The sequence below is a fragment of the Poromitra crassiceps genome, assembly GCF_964638095.1.
Source record: "Poromitra crassiceps genome assembly, chromosome: 2".
NCBI classification, from domain to species: Eukaryota; Metazoa; Chordata; class Actinopteri; order Beryciformes; family Melamphaidae; genus Poromitra; species Poromitra crassiceps.
This window is the reverse complement of record NC_139624.1, coordinates 23268021-23288020: the sequence shown is the minus strand read 5'-3', so window position 1 is coordinate 23288020 and position 20000 is coordinate 23268021. Positions and strand designations below refer to the sequence as shown.

The 20000-nt window shown below is 42.3% G+C and overlaps 1 protein-coding gene across 1 annotated transcript in view; it reads right to left on the bottom strand.

The window, feature by feature from the left end:
• cUnh12orf56 (chromosome Un C12orf56 homolog) overlaps window positions 1-20000 on the bottom strand; it is a gene marked incomplete at both ends in the record, with an annotated part of 33128 nt that overhangs the window by 11346 nt on the left and 1782 nt on the right. The window contains 2 exons of the mRNA XM_083661619.1: window positions 616-752; window positions 18270-18447. Of these exons, the coding sequence (XP_083517745.1) occupies window positions 616-752; window positions 18270-18447 (315 nt within the window). The remainder of the gene's footprint in view (window positions 1-615; window positions 753-18269; window positions 18448-20000) is intronic.

Here is a 20000-nt window from a genome sequence, read left to right as displayed (position 1 = left end):
GTGACAGTGTGACAGTATTCACATGGTCAATGTGACAGTGTGACAGTATTCACATGGTCAATGTGACGGTGTGACAGTATTCACATGGTCAATGTGACAGTGTGACAGTATTCACATGGTCACTGTGACAGTGTGACAGTATTCACATGGTCAATGTGACAGTGTGACAGTATTCACATGGTCACTGTGACAGTGTGACAGTATTCACATGGTCAATGTGACGGTGTGACAGTATTCACATGGTCAATGTGACGGTGTGACAGTATTCACATGGTCAATGTGACGGTGTGACAGTATTCACATGGTCACTGTGACAGTGTGACAGTATTCACATGGTCAATGTGACGGTGTGACAGTATTCACATGGTCAATGTGACGGTGTGACAGTATTCATACAATTTAAACAGCATTTTACCACTAAAATCTGTGGCTCGGTGACTGCACATAATGCAGAATTGTTTGGGTAAGACATGAAATGACAGTTTGGTAGCCAACAGCACTTTGGTCTGATGTCTGATGTGCTGAATCTCACTAACTGGCTGAAACAAACCTAGATCACTCTTTAGATTGCTTTGTTTGATGTCAGTTGCCACACATCCATCCATCCATCCATACCTGGCCGGCCTCGTGGATCTTCGGGCTTGGTTTCAGGGGCGACAGAGGGGTGGAGGGAGAGGCAGGGGGGTACACAGAGGAGCGGATGGAGGGTGCTGAGGAGGGAGGGTGGGCGCGGGGCAGGAGGCCCAGAGTCTCTGGGTCGGGACAGGATGCGGAGCGCACGGGCCTTAACATGTGCACCTCTACTCCCCCACCTACTGTATGTTTCCTGATAAGGGAGTGGGAGAGAGAAGGGAGAGAGTCACAGAGAGGGGAGAGAAAGATCAGATGAAACTTTCACCACTGTAGGCAAATTGTGTTGCTGCAGTAGCAAAAGAACAAGAAAAACGGGGGATAAGAATATGGAAATATGGGGTACTTGAACACAACACAACACAACCAACTCTGAATATTTGACGTGTTCCCTGAATGTTCTGACGTGTTCCCTGAATGTTTTGACCTGTTCTCTGAATGTTTGGACGTGTTCTCTGAATGTTTTGACCTGTTCTCTGAATGTTTGGACGTGTTCCCTGAATGTTTTGACCTGTTCTCTGAATGTTTTGATGTGTTCCCTGAATGTTTTGACGTGTTCCCTGAATGTTTGGACGTGTTCCCTGAATGTTTTGACGTGTTCCCTGAATGTTTTGATGTGTTCCCTGAATGTTTTGACGTGTTCCCTGAATGTTTTGATGTGTTCCCTGAATGTTTGGACGTGTTCCCTGAATGTTTGGACGTGTTCCCTGAATGTTTGGACGTGTTCCCTGAATGTTTTGACGTGTTCCCTGAATGTTCTGATGTGTTCCCTGAATGTTCTGATGTGTTCCCTGAATGTTTGGACGTGTTCCCTGAATGTTTGGACGTGTTCCCTGAATGTTTTGACGTGTTCCCTGAATGTTCTGACGTGTTCCCTGAATGTTCTGACGTGTTCCCTGAATGTTCTGACGTGTTCCCTGAATGTTCTGACGTGTTCCCTGAATGTTCTGACGTGTTCCCTGAATGTTTGGACGTGTTCCCTGAATGTTTTGACGTGTTCCCTGAATGTTCTGATGTGTTCCCTGAATGTTTTGACGTGTTCCCTGAATGTTTTGATGTGTTCCCTGAATGTTTGGACGTGTTCCCTGAATGTTTTGACGTGTTCCCTGAATGTTCTGACGTGTTCCCTGAATGTTCTGACGTGTTCCCTGAATGTTTTGACGTGTTCCCTGAATGTTTTGACGTGTTCCCTGAATGTTTTGACGTGTTCCCTGAATGTTCTGATGTGTTCCCTGAATGTTCTGACGTGTTCCCTGAATGTTTTGACGTGTTCCCTGAATGTTTTGACGTGTTCCCTGAATGTTTTGATGTGTTCCCTGAATGTTTGGACGTGTTCCTTGAATGTTTTGACGTGTTCTCTGAATGTTCTGATGTGTTCCCTGAATGTTCTGATGTGTTCCCTGAATGTTCTGATGTGTTCCCTGAATGTTCTGACGTGTTCCCTGAATGTTCTGATGTGTTCCCTGAATGTTTTGACGTGTTCTCTGAATGTTTTGACGTGTTCTCTGAATGTTTTGACATGTTCCCTGAATGTGTTGACGTGTTCCCTGAATGTTTTGCCGTGTTCCCTGAATGTTTAGATGTTTTCCCTGAATGTGTTGACGTGTTCCCTGAATGTTTTGATGTGTTCCCTGAATGTTCTGATGTGTTCCCTGAATGTTCTGATGTGTTCCCTGAATGTTTTGACGTGTTCTCTGAATGTTTAGACGTGTTCTCTGAATGTTTAGACGTGTTCCCTGAATGTTCTGACGTGTTCTCTGAATGTTTTGTGGAAAAACAGTAGGAGCAATTTGCCAAGTGAACAAGCAGGCGGCTCAGTCATTTGAATGTAATAACTTGGCAGCTGTAAGGAGTTTTCATTACGTCCAGACTCTGTGTATGTGTGTGTGTGTGTGTGTGTGTTTTAATTACCTCCCAGGAGTGAATTACACTTGAGCAGCAAGACACCTTGTGCAGCATTTACTTTGGGGTCTCTCCCTCTCTCTCTCTCTCATTCACTCACTCACTCACTCACACACCCACACACACAACAGTTCATTTGATGGTCTTTTTTTCGTTTTTGTACCCTAGCAACCATCCAATGACAACAACCACTCCCACTTCCTGTTGTTTCTTTCAATTCTTTGTACTAAAAACATGTGTGCACGCACCCGCGCGCACACACACACACACACAACACACACAGGAAGACTAGCTGTCGCCTAGGCGCGGCAGCTAATGGGGATCCTTTTAATAAACAAATAAACACACACACAGCAAATAAATCTAATCCTGCGTACTTTGTCGTAACGTTTCTGAATGTGTGTATGATGGTGAGGTGAGGGGTTGATAGTGTGTTTCTATTGATTTCAGTGGCTCATGGTGAGTCTACTGTAAATAAACAGAGAGAGTAAACTAGCAGCATGGTGAGTCTACTGTAAATAAACAGAGAGTAAAATAGCAGCATGGTGAGTCTACTGTAAATAAACAGAGAGAGTAAACTAGCAGCATGGTGAGTCTACTGTAAATAAACAGAGAGAGAGTAAACTAGCAGCATGGTGAGTCTACTGTAAATAAACAGAGAGAGTAAACTAGCAGCATGGTGAGTCTACTGTAAATAAACAGAGAGAGTAAACTAGCAGCATGGTGAGTCTGCTGTAAATAAACAGAGAGAGTAAACTAGCAGCATGGTGAGTCTACTGTAAATAAACAGAGAGAGTAAAGGAGAAGCATGGTGAGTCTACTGTAAATAAACAGAGAGTAAAATAGCAGCATGGTGAGTCTACTGTAAATAAACAGAGAGAGTAAACTAGCAGGATGGCGAGTCTACTGTAAATAAACAGAGAGTAAAATAGCAGCATGGTGAGTCTACTGTAAATAAACAGAGAGTAAAATAGCAGCATGGTGAGTCTACTGTAAATAAACAGAGAGAGTAAAATAGCAGCATGGTGAGTCTACTGTAAATAAACAGAGAGAGTAAAGGAGAAGCATGGTGAGTCTACTGTAAATAAACAGAGAGTAAAATAGCAGCATGGTGAGTCTACTGTAAATAAACAGAGAGAGTAAACTAGCAGCATGGTGAGTCTACTGTAAATAAACAGAGAGTAAAATAGCAGCATGGTGAGTCTACTGTAAATAAACAGAGAGTAAAATAGCAGCATGGTGAGTCTACTGTAAATAAACAGAGAGAGTAAAATAGCAGCATGGTGAGTCTACTGTAAATAAACAGAGAGAGTAAAATAGCAGCATGGTGAGTCTACTGTAAATAAACAGAGCGTAAAAAAGCAGCATGGTGAGTCTACTGTAAATAAACAGAGAGTAAAATAGCAGCATGGTGAGTCTACTGTAAATAAACAGAGAGTAAAATAGCAGCATGGTGAGTCTACTGTAAATAAACAGAGAGAGTAAAATAGCAGCATGGTGAGTCTACTGTAAATAAACAGAGAGTAAACTAGCCGCATGGTGAGTCTACTGTAAATAAACAGATAGAGTAAAATAGCAGCATGGTGAGTCTACTGTAAATAAACAAAGAGTAAACTAGCAGCATGGTGAGTCTACTGTAAATAAACAGAGAGAGTAAAAAAGCAGCATGGTGAGTCTACTGTAAATAAACAGAGAGAGTAAAAAAGCAGCATGGTGAGTCTACTGTAAATAAACAGAGAGTAAACTAGCAGCATGGTGAGTCTACTGTAAATAAACAGAGAGTAAAAAAGCAGCATGGTGAGTCTACTGTAAATAAACAGAGAGAGTAAAAAAGCAGCATGGTGAGTCTACTGTAAATAAACAGAGAGTAAAATAGCAGCATGGTGAGTCTACTGTAAATAAACAGAGAGAGTAAAAAAGCAGCATGGTGAGTCTACTGTAAATAAACAGAGAGAGTAAAAAAGCAGCATGGTGAGTCTACTGTAAATAAACAGAGAGAGTAAAATAGCAGCATGGTGAGTCTACTGTAAATAAACAGAGAGTAAACTAGCAGCATGGTGAGTCTACTGTAAATAAACAGAGAGTAAAATAACAGCATGGTGAGTCTACTGTAAATAAACAGAGAGTAAAATAACAGCATGGTGAGAGTACTGTAAATAAACAGAGAGTAAAAAAGCAGCATGGTGAGTCTACTGTAAATAAACAGAGAGAGTAAAAAAGCAGCACGGTGAGTCTACTGTAAATAAACAGAGAGAGTAAAAAAGCAGCATGGTGAGTCTACTGTAAATAAACAGAGAGTAAAATAGCAGCATGGTGAGTCTACTGTAAATAAACAGAGAGTAAAATAGCAGCATGGTGAGTCTACTGTAAATAAACAGAGAGTAAAATAACAGCATGGTGAGTCTACTGTAAATAAACAGAGAGAGTAAAAAAGCAGCATGGTGAGTCTACTGTAAATAAACAGAGAGTAAAAAAGCAGCATGGTGAGTCTACTGTAAATAAACAGAGAGAGTAAAAAAGCAGCATGGTGAGTCTACTGTAAATAAACAGAGAGAGTAAAAAAGCAGCATGGTGAGTCTACTGTAAATAAACAGAGAGTAAAATAGCAGCATGGTGAGTCTACTGTAAATAAACAGAGAGTAAAATAACAGCATGGTGAGTCTACTGTAAATAAACAGAGAGAGTAAAAAAGCAGCATGGTGAGTCTACTGTAAATAAACAGAGAGTAAAAAAGCAGCATGGTGAGTCTACTGTAAATAAACAGAGAGAGTAAAAAAGCAGCATGGTGAGTCTACTGTAAATAAACAGAGAGAGTAAAAAAGCAGCATGGTGAGTGTCTACTGTAAATAAACAGAGAAATTTGAAATGTGTTTAACGTTAGAAGCTTGAATGCCCCGCTGTAAAATAATTATGGGTGCAAGGTCCGGTCTAGAACGTTACGTGATTGTTGCAGCTGGCGCATTTCCTCGTCAAAAGAAATTGCTTGTCACAATAAATAACACTCGTTTGACGACTTATTTGAGGGAATGTAATATTGTTATTGTATCTATCACATTCCCTAATTCTGTTGCCCTTTGAACAACTCGGGATATTTATCTGCAAGATTTTTGGTCAAGTTGGACGTGATTTGCTCCGTCCGCCTGCAGCTTTGAGACATTGTTTATAACCCGGCCTAACCAATGAGCAGGCCGTAATAAGCAGGCCGTAATGAGCAGGGCGTAATATGAAACTTGCTCCTGTCTGTTGATTAAATAAGTCATGAGCTACCTGAGACACTGAAGAGGTTCAGTCCAGTTCAAATACCTCCACAGCCAGCCAGGCAGAGCCATGCTGCATTCACAGCCACAGCACTGTTCACCTCTACTTTCACTGCTTATAGAAAATACTGCCATCATTTACCATTTCTCCAACTTCCTGAATTGTGACGTCACCAACAAGGAAATATCTGTAGTCAAGTGTAGGGTTATTTTTAACCCACCAGTCAATCTAACGGTTGATTGAATGGTTTTCATCCTGGCACTTAGGATGAGTGCTTTGGTGTTTGCAAAGCAAGTACGTGTGCCTTCCTTTGCTGTTGGTTGTTTTCTGTCCAACTTCTCATTCTCCAAAGTAAAAAGATCAAGAATGACATTCTCTAACACTATTTCTCTTAGCTCCTTTTGTAACTGCTTGTCCACATGATTTCATCATCTGCCGTCTACATAGTACATAGACTTCCCTGCGACTCTCGCTCTCAAGCTGTCTAAATCAGCGATACGCATGTATTTACAAGTGTCACAGAAACATTTCAAAGCCACCTACTAGAGGGTTCATTGCTTCTCGACGGAGTGGTTTGAAAGCTCGATGCTGCTCATAAATGCCTCTTTTTAATCAGAATTCTGTGCTGGTGACATTATTTTTTTTACCGAGCCTTCGACCAGAGTGGCACTGTTGAGCGCTGTGACGGCTGGGAGCTCTAAACCGGAAAAAATAATATCACCAGCAGAGAAGGATAAAAAGAGGCATTTATGAGCAGCATCGAGCTTTCAAACCCCTCCGTACATTACATATCCTTTGCATCTACATTAAACTAAGATTTCCCTTTTTTATGCTTATTTGCTTAGTTCTATTAACATTCATGGGCTAGCAATGCTAACCCATGTAGCCATGTTGCAAACTTGGAATTTTCTGCTAGCCCTGAAGATTGATTATTGGTTGAAATTGGTTAGTACGAGCTGACGTAAGCACACTGCATATTTTTGATTTTACAGTAAGAGAACATGAGTGAATTTTGATATAAAAATCCAAAGAAATTCCTTCTGTTTTCGTCTTCTTTTCTGGCATATATTGTTAAATAGGTGCACTATATGACCGTGGATGTGATCTAAAAGCAGTGCAAAGGCATTTTTCATTTCAGCTCAACTAACGTTACAAATAAAAACTAGTTGAGATGCACTTGATTTTGTTCTTGCCAGTTCTTAAGTTCTATGTTTTGGGTAGAGAAGTAACTCGCATAATAATCATTTGCAAAGGCTTGTAACTGATCTTATCACATACGCTTTTTTGTACTGTAACCAAGAACCAGCTCATTTTTAATGTGGAACAATGAGCCAGGGTTTTGACTCATGGATCACTACATTTATTCAGTACAAAGTTTTCTGCCATTTCAGATGTCCAAATACCTACAATGCAGCTCTATGTGTTTAACATGCATTCATCTACTGTCTGTCCAAAGTCTACGAGACATTCTCTGTCTATGGGAGTCACGGAGACAGACAAACTCTACTCTCTATAAAACCTTTACAACAGAGAACAGTCTGGAGGGTTACATCTGCATGTGTATGTGCATGTGTGTGTGTGTGTGTGCGTGTGTGTGTGTGTGTGTGTGTGTGTGTGTGTGTGTGTGTGACGTGCGTGCGTGCGTGCGTGCATGTGTGAAAGAGATGGATAGACCGATAGCATTAACATGGTAGAATTTATGGTGAAAGAGAGCTATACAGTGAAATGAGCATCAAGGTGTGATAGTAGATATTATTTGTGTGGTGGTCTTCAGAAAGCCTTCACATGGAGAGAATTTGACATTAAATTGTTTCGACATTTCCATCTTCACAAACGTGAATAACTTTGATGACTTTTGAAGCGTTTTATAATTTACGTTACATCTACGTTCCAAAAGTCATAAAAGTTATTCACGTTTGTGAAGATTATCATGCGGAACCCAAATTCGCGTTCCCATAAACTTCTGTTAACCACAGACCTTATTTTATGCATTTAAGCGAAACCCCCATGTTAAATCTCATAGACTTTTCCACTGAAGAACACGGAAGTATATTTCCGGGACTCATTTCTGCGGTGCTTATTAACAAGCATGTAGCAATACAGATAACTCTCCACTGTAGCTTACTACAACACAACCCCCCCGGCTCCTTGTTACACTGTGTTTTTATCGGCTCACACCAGGCTAATGTTATTACCAAACAGAAACAAAAGGACTTCCTTGCAATAGAGAAGCTGTCACGTAGACATCATGGAGACACAGTAGTCCAGTCAATCTGTGGTTTGAGATAGAACAAATTGCAATAGTAATCATTCAAGGTTTTATGTGATCCCTAGGGTCATATAAATAACATATTAAAAGTATAAGATTATATATTTAGTGGATCAATGTAAATTCAGGGGTTGAAATCTGGGGCCTTCTTGTCACTGTCTCACAAAAAGAAGTGAGTACCTCTGCATCTGAACATGTTTTTTAGGGTGTTCTTTCAGATAAAACCATCAGATATGACCTGTTCTGAATGTATTAGTATCCTTACCCCAAAATTACCTTTAAAAAAAATCCAAACAAAGTCAATAAAAGCAGGTTATAAACGTTTTATTATCATTGAATTTTCTGTACATACAAATTTGTCTTGGTAAGCTTGAAACATGCCTTGACTGTTAGGCCAACATGTAATCTTCACTCCATGTCCTCATCCAAATGATGTGCCGACATATTGGCACACACAACTCTGCACTCTGAACAGGCTATAGGGAGAAATCAAGTCCTTGACGACCATTTGCAGCGCATAGTGCCGCAACCTGACTTGCATCTGCAGCGCACAAGCTCCAACAAGGACTGAGGAGCAGGGTCCTGATCGGAATGGATGGGAATAAGACATGAGTCTTGGATCCTCCAGCCCCATTCCTCCGGTGGTAGCAAGTTTCCCCTCCATTCCTGAACCTGATGGTACACTCTGAAGCTGTGAAACATGGCAGACGAAGATGTTGGTGGCAAGTTGCGAGGGTGGATAGCCGTTTTGCTGAAAATGTCACTACCAAAGTGACTCTGAATTTGTTTTTTCATGAAGCAAAAGCTGTATGGCTCCTCCTCATCTCCTAGGTAGTCCTTCATCCTGCTGATAAGGTCATGTATTGTCATCTGCTCCTCTTCACTGTGGCGCAGATCATCTGCAACTTTCAAAAAAGCATCAGCACAAGAAAGGGACTGGGGCCTCCCAGTTTTATGCCTTTTTGAGCCATCACTGTCTTCATCTAGAAAACACTTGGGGACTTGTCTTGTCTTCCAGTTCTGAAGTTGCCGTTACATGTCTTGTGGTATACTCCGTCAGCAGCATGAAGGTCATTCACATATGCCAATCTTCCTCTCACTATATCAGACCAATGCTCCGAACGCTTGGTGCAACATTCAAGTAGCTTTGTCTGGAAATCTTTGGTCCTGACAGGAATCAGTTTGAACTCTTTTCTCTTGCCTGCATATCTGTCATGCACCCCACAAAACAAACAGTGATCTTTGTATGAAAATGAGGGGCCAGACGATCTCCGCTTACAACCAACTACCCCTGCTTCGATACGTTGCTGCTGTTTCTTGAATTGTTCTATTTCATGTGGGTTGATGAATTTCCTCCTGCATTCTACATGAACCACTTGGCCAGGAACTATGGTTATGCCTGCGTTGCGTTGATCGCTGGCTCTGAGAATGCCATCACATCCCTTCTGGGTTAACTTGACAGTCGGTGCTTCATCAGATGTTTGGTTCCCACAGAATACACACTCAGCCATCTCCATCTGGAACAAAGGCATTACACAAGGCACACTTTTATACTTTTGCAACATGTGCCTGGCGGGGAACTGCCCATTGGTCCGACCTCCCATTAGTCCGACCATTAGCGTTAAGGTTAGGGTTAGGGTTTTGGGTTAGGGACATTGAGTGGTCGGACTGGGTTATGGTTAGGGTTAAGGGGGCGCAGTGGATCAAACCATTGTGAGTTAAAGTAATACACAATTTCTTGCAATTTTACATATATATTTTTATATACAGTATCTGGTTTGTATTCTACATTAAATAACCCAATTCATTTAAAGAGATGGTATAAACACAGAGCTGTCAAAGGCTTCATTTATTTTTTGGAAACTAACATAAGTCATAGGCTATAGGCTACTGCAGAAAATGACAAATAATCCAGTTACAAGAAAACATTATTAATTAATTTTGAGTATCATAGTTATTTTATATTCTCTAACACCTTTTGCTTTTGCATCCTACCTGTTGCTATGTTGTGCTGACACTGCTAACAGGAGGCTATCATCTTCAATCTGTTGAAAACATCTCACTTAAGCTTTGCGCGATATAGCATACCAAATGCTAAACACAGTTTCAGAGAGAAAGGCAGAGGCCTTCGGCACACAAAATATGACATAAGAACGTTAGCCAACCTAAACCTAGCTAAAACAACAGTTGTTAGCTAGCTAGATAAATGTAGGTCACATACCTTTTTAGCTGTGACAAGCAGCTCTATAGGTCCATCGGTTGGTTGGTCGGTCAGTTGGTTGCTCCACACACACAAAAAGTTGCCGTTATTGCGTGCACTTGTTGACTTCCACCTCTGTTGGAGACACACCTGTGCTGTTTTTATTTGGACTTTTCTTTGTCCACAAATTGTGCAATGCTGCAAAGCTATGTCAAGCTGGACATCCCACCATTCCCAATCGCATCGTCCCACAGACTGTGGTATGTAGTGCATGCTGGCAGGTTGGAATATATTACTTGGGCACACAAACCAAATGCAACTATGCAGACAGAGCAGATATTTTTTACTTAGTCTTTAATTAAATATTAGATTGCAAACATTGAGAGATTTAAATATTCGATTTTTACTAAATTCTGACTTAAAAAGTACCTCAAATACAGGTATAATACATTAGAATATCCTCTGAAAAAGTATTTTATTGGAAAGATTGACCCCAAAAACCTAGAAAAAGACACAAAACATGTTGGATAGGTGTACATAGACCCTCTAATATTAACACCATTTTACCCAGACTGCGTCACTCTAAAACATGGAAAATTTGTTTTTGACCTTGGAAAAAAGTATGTTCCACTAAATCCATGAAGTTATACTTTTAATATATGATGTAGGTGGGTATTAGGACCAATAAAAACTATGAAACATTACTATTGCAATTACTTCTATGTTGGGCCCTTTTTTGAGTTAGATTGACTGGACTACAGCCTCCTGAGGAAAGCTGTTTCCTTGTGTTTAATGGCATCATATTGGCCTGCCTGGCACACAGAGATAAGGCCTGAATGAATGAATGAATAAATGAATGAATGAATGAATGAATGAATCAGCAGTGCTGGACAGAGGGGGGTACGGTGGTGCAGTGGTAAGCGCTGTCGCCCCACAGCTCGAAGGTCCTGGGTTCGATTCCCACCTGGGACGTTGTGAACGCTGAAGGAATGCGTGCCCATCCGCATGTCCTCGAGTGCCCACCGCCCGGGTGGGGTCGGCAAAAGGGCCTTTCTGTGTGGAGTTTGCATGTTCTCCCCGTGCCTCCCGGGGGTTTCTTTCATATAGTAAACCCCCTTCACCAAAACATGCATCCTGGTTGCTAAAGTGGTTCCTCCTCTGGTCCTTAAGGGCGCCTGTTTGGAGGGAGGGGAACTGGTTGGAATAGCGTGAACCTCCCACGTGCTATGTCCTACCGGTGAAGCTTCCCCTGTCAGGTGAGAAGAAGCGGTTGGCTAACTGCCCATGTCTCGGAGGAAGCATGGAGCCAGTTTCGGCTCTCCCCAGATCGGCAGAGGGTGGAGCAGCAACCAGGATAAATACATTAAATTAGCACTAATGGGGGATAAATATGGGATAAAAAATCGGGGGGGGAAACAGTGCTGGACAGAATGGATCTGTGGGTAGTGCTGATTCCTTAACGTAAATCTGGAAATCAAAAAGATATGTCCTATGCATCAATCCTGTAGTCGTCCAGCAGAAAAACTAACAAGCAGTAGTTCCATCTCATATATATTTCTTGCAGGAAAAAGTGTCAATAGCAACCTAATGCGAAGTAACTAAGACTGTTGTTCAGACCGGCATCCTTTTTGTAACCTGATGCTGCCAGATGGTTTGTGACACAGAACCATGTGGGACAGCATCTTTAGAAACTGTTTGGAAAAGGGCGGGCACGTTAAACAAATACCTGGCAGGTGATTGGATGAACAATCTGTCTGTCACTAGTCTCTCAAGCCAAAGTATCTCTAATACAATCTTTGAATGCTCCAGAGACAGTCTGTATGTTAGTTTTAGGTTGGATATTCCACAAACATTTACTCCGATGTCTGTTGAATAGCCAACCTAAAACTAACTTCACCGTGGTCGTCTTAAGCCCATGGCACACCAATCAAACATTCTCCAACAAACACCAACAAACACCAACAGACAATTGTCTGTGAATGTTGGCAGATGTTGGAGATTGTTTGAAAGCATGGCACACCGACCAAACATATTCAGCACAACAGTCCCAAACATGTAAAAAAGAAACACCAGAAAAATAGAAACTGCACTGTGTTACAGCACATAGAAGATGGCTCAGACTGACAAAGTTAGTTATACATCTGTCGAGTAATACAATGATACACCCAGTTTATTTCTTTTGTAGCGACAGATGGCCTTAAACGCCACACTCACGTGACGCTTCTTGAGAGAGAGGTGAGGGAACGTGCATATTTCTGCAGACTTTATCGAGGGACCATGAAGGCGTCATGTGACAGGCAACCGCAGGCAACGCTAGTTGAAGCTTGGAGGTCCTGCTGATGGCAGCTGCAACAGTGTTTTCTCTGCTATCAACCTGGTTAATCTCGCTATATTCTTCATCACAGCGGGTCATTACCCACTGTGCACTTAATCGTGCACTAGTTCTGCATAAGCACCTGCAGCTCTCTCCTTATTTTACTGACGTTCTCAGTGATCACACGGCTGTTTACATGTGTTTCTGAACGGCTAGCTAGTTATTAGCATAGCTCGTTGTTAGCCGTCATGGATGTTCTCTCTCCCCCTCATTATGTAACCTTGCTGCGCAAAACATTACTTATTTGCGGGAGTGCATGGGAGAAGTCTCCCGCTAGTGTTGTTGATGCCCAGTGTGATGGCACATGGTTGGCAGAGAAACGTATGTTTGCTGCGTCGCTAGCCGCAAAACGCGACTATTTCACTCGAGTACCTCTCCCATCATAGTCGCGCTCGCCCGACCCCTTTATCGAGGGAAAGTTGCACATTTAGCGATCTACAAGCTTCAAACATGCACCAATCACTAATATAAACTACGCACCTTGTTGCCACGGATGTTGTCGAGCAGGCCGCGCTGAGGCCGCGCTTTGTTAACTCGTATTTTAAGAAAGTTTGGGTTATTTGTGTGTCCGGAACATTGACAGTACATAATATCTGGACCACCTTAGCTATATGATTTTGACACGGCAAAATGAAGCTCACTTCCCGATATTGTTTGATTTCGTTTGATTGGATGAATGGATTTTCCTGTTGCATTGTGGGAAATCTGTTCAAACCTGGAGCCGGGAAAACAGGAAAGGGCGTGAGCGTGGACGGGACTCGGGGGAGGGTTTCCTCCGCCACGGCATCCATCTTGTTCATGTTATTTTCCCTGCTAGCCGTTAGCTTGGCTAACAAATGTTGCTAACGTTAGTTGCTATTGCTAGCCTTGCTCCATTGCTCTCACATTGAATACAATAGCCCGAAGAAAAACCAGAGTATTATTTCCTCCAGACCTCGCGCGGCGTCACCAGCCTGCCGCTTGCATCTTCCACAAAATCGAGGTAATCTTATTTTCTAACGTAACGCTAATTACATAGCATGACATTAACGCTAGCTACGTTAGACTAGAGTAGCATAAGTTAACGTTATACAACGTTAAACAGTATTGCATGCTGCACAGATTCGGACGTAGACAGAAAACAAACGCAGTTCTGTTTACCTAGGTTACCTCTTTGAGATGAGGCAGACTCAAAGCATACTCATGATCTACCAGCTATAGCGTTATATATCTAGCTAACGTTAGATCAACTATCAATCAATGAGAGGGAACAAGGGGGTTAAACTCCTCTGGATAGTTTATCCACCTCTGCATTTACAGTATTTACCAATTGCACGTAGTGTTGGGTAAGCAAACGTTAACGTTATACAGTGATTAACAGTGTCTAGTATTGCATGCTGCACAGATTCGGACGTAGACAGAAAACAAACGCAGTTCTGTTTACCTAGGTTACCTCTTTGAGATGAGGCAGACTCAAAGCATACTCATATGATCTACCAGCTATAGCGTTATATATCTAGCTAACGTTAGATCAACTATCAATCAATGAGGGGGAACAAGGGGGTTAAACTCCTCTGGATACTTTATCCACCTCTGCATTTACAGTATTTACCAATCGCACGTAGTGTTGGGTAAGCAGACATTAACGTTATACAGTGATTAACAGTGTCTAATTCGTTTCTTCCAGGGGTAGGCGCCGTCCAGTACCGATGGGACACACAACAGAGGATTATGATTTGTGACGATCAAAGCTATAATATTCTGTTCTCCTGAGATTAACGCTAAACTACATGTTACTGCTGATCAGTTGTTTCAACATAGGAAATTGCCATAACACACAAGCCAAATGCTGACATGAGAGATTTGCTTTGAACAAGTTGTAGCCTAGCTAGTATCTGCCAGTGACCGGAGAATATTGTTATATTTGCTTGTTTTAATGCTTTTGTCAATAAACATTGTCAACAAAGATAGCCTTGTTGTATATTATCATGTATCTGAATGTCGCAAATATGATCGCGCAGAACGATCCATTAGTTGTCTGGTCAGAGGCAGGTTGGATAAAATGATCAGATGTGATATAAAGATTGTTGATGTCGAGTGAACACGAACTACGAACCGAAGATTGGACCATGAGGACATGAGGACATGACGACGGAGAAACAAGCGATCAGCAGTCTGCTTCAATCAACGAATGCTTTATATTTATTGAAATGAAATATGGTGATATCTGGTGGTCTGAAATTACTCTCTCTAGCTAGGCTAACTGGCTCATATTATGTCATATTATTGTAACGTCTGAATCAGCGTTTCATAACTTTATAATAGCCTAACGTTACTGTATAGCCTGGATGACAAATGCTACCCATCCTTCCATTGGTGTATGCTGCCTTTAGCTTGTGGTATTATGGTACAGTAATATTGTCTAGCTACTAGACAGACAAGTTTATCTGAAATCAGGGTGACAAGATCCCTGCTGCTAGCTCGTCTGCCTTTCTGTGTCACAGAGTATCTAGCATGTTTACAGTATCTTAACAGACTGCATTACATGCTACACCATGCAAATATATTTCGATATAATTCAAACAATGGTTCCAATCCTTAACCATACCATGGTGGGCTGGACTGTGTATTGCTGTGAAAAAGTTAAATTTGATTGTTTCAAGTGTTACACGTGGTTACACGTTATATTTTTAATTGAGCTTTGCGGAATACCTCAACACAATTGTGTATCAGCTTTAAATGTCCAATATATACAGCATTAAACAAACGACCAGCAGCATTCAAATGTGCAAAAACGTTATATTTATTGAAATGTGGTGATCATGTCACAAGTCACATTACATAACGATATAGCGTTAGGTGTTCTTTTGATCAACAGACCTCGGGGGCTCTATACTGTTGCTACGTTGCTAGCTAGCTAGCCGCAGATCAGCTCTGCCCGTCCACTAAAACCCGATTTCGATATAGCGTTTTAGGTGTTCTTTTGATCAACATACCTCATAACGGGGATCTATACTATTACGTGTGTCTACTAACATCATTAAAATATCATAAGGGTAACGCTGTTTCTGTTATTTTACTTTTAATCTCTGGCTACGTTGCTAGCTAGCTAGCTAGCCTGCCTTGGCAACTGGTTGGAATCATCTGGTTTCCTGTGGCTGGTGTAAATCAAAGAAAATCCCGCCCCCAAAGTTATAATTTTTATCGGCTCTTTTACTCGAAATGGGACCATAATTTAGAAAACGGAGCCCAGGAGAGCATGAAAAAGACTTGAAATTGTTTATTCAGACCATAAGCTCATTCGGAAAATGTTTATTTAAGACACAGAACGAGAGAGAAGTCGGCTCATTTTTACATTGGAGCCAATGTACGTGTCGTCACTTCCGGACCTGACGTGCGCCCCCCTGCGGACTTTTCGAATTAATGGAATTTCACGACTGGCTTCATACATTCCCTAATTCTGTTGCCCACTGGTCCGGAAACATTATTTTCCCTTCTCTAACGACTCTTCTTCTTTTTTGCTGCTCACCGGTTCAACTGCTCAACTGCGCCACCGTCACAGAAACCTGTGACTGACAGAACGACACAGGGCAAACCCCATACTTGACACATGATGTAATACCCCATGATGCGGTGGCGCAGCAGTTGAACCGGTGAGCAGCAAAAAAGAAGAAGAGTCGTTGGAGAAGGGAAAATAATGTTTCCGGACACACAAATAACCCAAACTTTCTTAAAATACGAGTTAACAAAGCGCGGCCTCAGCGCGGCCTGCTCGACAACATCCGTGGCAACAAGGTGCGTAGTTTATATTAGTGATTGGTGCATGTTTGAAGCTTGTAGATCGCTAAATGTGCAACTTTCCCTCGATAAAGGGGTCGGGCGAGCGCGACTATGATGGGAGAGGTACTCGAGTGAAATAGTCGCGTTTTGCGGCTACTGCGTCGCGTGTAACGTTAGGAGGCTCTGCCTCTGACCAAACTGACCAGACAACCGCAGGCATTAGGCGCGCATGCGTGAGCTCCGTTTCCATGGATACGCGACTGAAAACATGGGAAGTTACCAGACAACAGCGAACAGCGAACAACGCCGGATTGAACAAGTCGAATCCTGGCAAACATGACAGAACATCGCCGAACATCGCCAAACACGAACAGACAAGGACAGACAGCTATGGCACGCCAAACGAACATTTGTCTTTGTTCGTGTTTGTTTGTGTTTGTTTGAGAATGTTCGTTTGGTGTGCCATGGGCTTTAGGCTTCTCTCTCTCGCTCTTTCCACGCATCCTCCAAGTGCAAGCGGACTTCAGAAACGATATAGTATAAAAAGAACTACAGTACTACGCCTCCATGGTGTCCACAGCTGTGCACGTGTACGTCTTCTCTGGAGTAAGTATATCCAAGGCTGAAGTGTGTGTGACCTGCTCTGACCTCCAAATTCCTTAATACGATCAGACACATCAGTCTGTCAGAGGGGTTTTAACACGACAAGCTTAATGTTAGAAAGCCATGCTTTGAGTGTATGGACTTATAGAGTGTGTGTGTGTGCGTGTGCGCGCGTGTGTGCGTGTGTATGTGTGTGTGTTTGCGTGTGTGCGTGTGTGTGTGCGTGTGTGTGTGTGTGCGTGTGTGTGCGTGCGTGCACGTGTGCATGTGTGCGTGTGCGCGAGTGCGTGTTTGCGTATGTGTGACACTCACCTTTGCGTGGGTTCAGGAGATATCCTCCAATTGTTCTCTGAAATCAGTGAAGCAACAGTATTGGTTAATGAAGCAAGTTCAATTTGCATTTTTTACGTTCACCTAACGATGACAGCACTATCATACAGTTTGTACAGTAGACAAGCACCGAGTAGGAACAGGCAGAACAAATGTTTTCAGATGGTAAACAAAATCCTTGAAGCACAATTGTATTGTACGTGATTCAAAATGTTTTTCATTATAACCCATATGATGCGAGAAGCAGCTGGCCCCCCGGTATTATCTAATTTGGCCCCCATTGTAAAAAGTGTGGACACCCCTGCTCTAACCTAAAGCCCATCTTAACTACAGTATAATCGTTATGTAGTTCACTTCAGCGTAAGAGTCTCCTGTCTCTAGAGTCCCACAGAAATGAGTCCCAAAACCTGCCTAAGACTTCCGGTTTTTGTCATTTTTGTATGGGGATTTTGGTTAAATGCCTGAAATAATATCTGTGGTGAACAAAAGTTTATGAAACTGTGAACTTGGTGTTCAGCAAGATAATCTTCACAAATGAGGACCACTTGTATGATTTTTGAAGCGTAAATGTGATTTTTTTTAAATCTCGATTTTCAGAAAACGCTTCAAATGGACTAGTAAATAAATACTGAATACTGATTTGGACGAGCTGCGTTTGCGAGCTGCAGCACCTGAGCCCTCCAAAAAAGCCAGGTAAAACCCAGTACAAAGACATTTACACTCATCCACCTTTGACGAGGTATTATATTGAATACGGGGTTCGTAACCTTGCAAACTAGCAACAGACACATGACTGGTAAAAAAAAAGGAAATGAAAACACACGCACGCACACGCACGCACGCACGCACACACACACACACACACACACACACACACACACACACACACACACACACACACACACACACACACACACCATGAGATAATAATGGTCAGTCTTTACCTTCTAAGGTGGGTGGTGCTGTCAGGTGGTGGTTTCTGTGAGAAGGTGGGGCTTCTTCCTTGTCCCTCCCGTGCCAATCATCTCCCTTCCCAGCAGGCTTTGCGGCAGTGTAGATGATTCGTATGTGTTGGGAGTCTTCCCTCTCCTTCCCACTGAGGAAAGCTGGGAGGTCATTGATCTGCAGAGGAACAGACAGATTGGGAGTTGAAGGCAATTCTGCAATGTGCCTAACTGACTGTGTGTTTATCCCAGATGTCCAGTGTGATAACTGGTATTTCCAAAGATACTCAGTACACCAACAAGATGACCCATTACATGCTGTGCCAATGGTATGAAATGGTATTACACTTCCTGTCTCCTAAGGGGGCATGGTTCATTTGGAGGTGTTATGAACATCGTGTGGATGGATGGAAAATACAGATAACTTGTTCCTGTTATTACAGCTTATTTAAGCAATATCACATGAGAGGGAGTGATGTTATACTTCTAATATCGTTCGAATTCGGTCGAATCACAGCCGTGACGATATTAGACAACAGCACGACCTCGAGTGTGATATTGCTTTCATACAACAGTTGTAGAGCATAAACCAAGCTATTCATCAAGTGATAATATTATTCTCTCTCAAGTAATTTGCGACAACAGATGATTTCTGTCTGTTATTCGTCTCCGCCGACCAAAACTGTTGCCCCAGGATTGCATTACCAAGTGTTGCCAAGCAAGCAACAACGGGTCAACTTGCTGCCTGCAGTTTCCAGACTGCAAGCTAGCTGAACTAACGTTAGCTACTTTGAGGTTAGCACAGATGACTTCAGCTAATACCGTTCATAATTAAGGTTAAATCCATATTATTGTCCCTGGGTGTGTGCGAGCGCTGTTTGAACGCAGCCTTATCAAGGAAACGCGTAGCTGTGAAGCGGAGTGAAATATCAGCATGGCTAGGATCCCTTTTGTCCAATCAAATTGCTCGGCCGGAACTGTTGCATAATGCTGCACAAAGCTTGGGCCTTACTGATGGAATTTTCATGTTTGTGAAATTGTGCCATATTTTTCTGCTCGTTTTGATCTATCAACCCAGCACAAGATCCCACAGGAGATATTGTCGCCAGATCTCGTGAGAGTGCGTTGCTGAGACAGAGACAGGTCTCGAACAAAGCTCATTTTCTGCTGATTTGTCTGCAATTTTAGTGTCAGAATGTTCTGAAAGAAATGTGGCGTGTGAAAAATTGGTCTAATATCTACTTTGGTGACTATTGGAAGAAAGAATCGGTCATAATCTGTGCTCACTTCACTTCTCCCATTGGAGTGAATCACCTCAAGACCTTCTAGTCTCCCAAAGGGTCGGGGCACCTGACACAGATACAGGAAATGACTTGCAGTTGGGCCATCTTGCTCTAACAAACAGTCTCTGGTATTTCCCAGTGTTTATGAAGATTAAGATGAAATGAAACTATAACGAAGGAACTTTTTCATCCATTCTCTAAATGAAAAGTGATGAGACAGAAACACGAGGTGTGAGCGAGCTGTGCCAGCCTGCAGTAATCTGATGCTGTGATGCAGACAGGATTACCTCTGTAAGGAAGAGCAAAAACCTGTGACCTCTGACCTCTGTGATGTAACATGATAGAAGACTAGTAGGCTATCTGATGGTTCACACTGCTACGCACAACAGCTCTACCTGCTATGCCATGCTCCTACATATTAACCCCCAGGCTAAAGTAAAGAAATGTC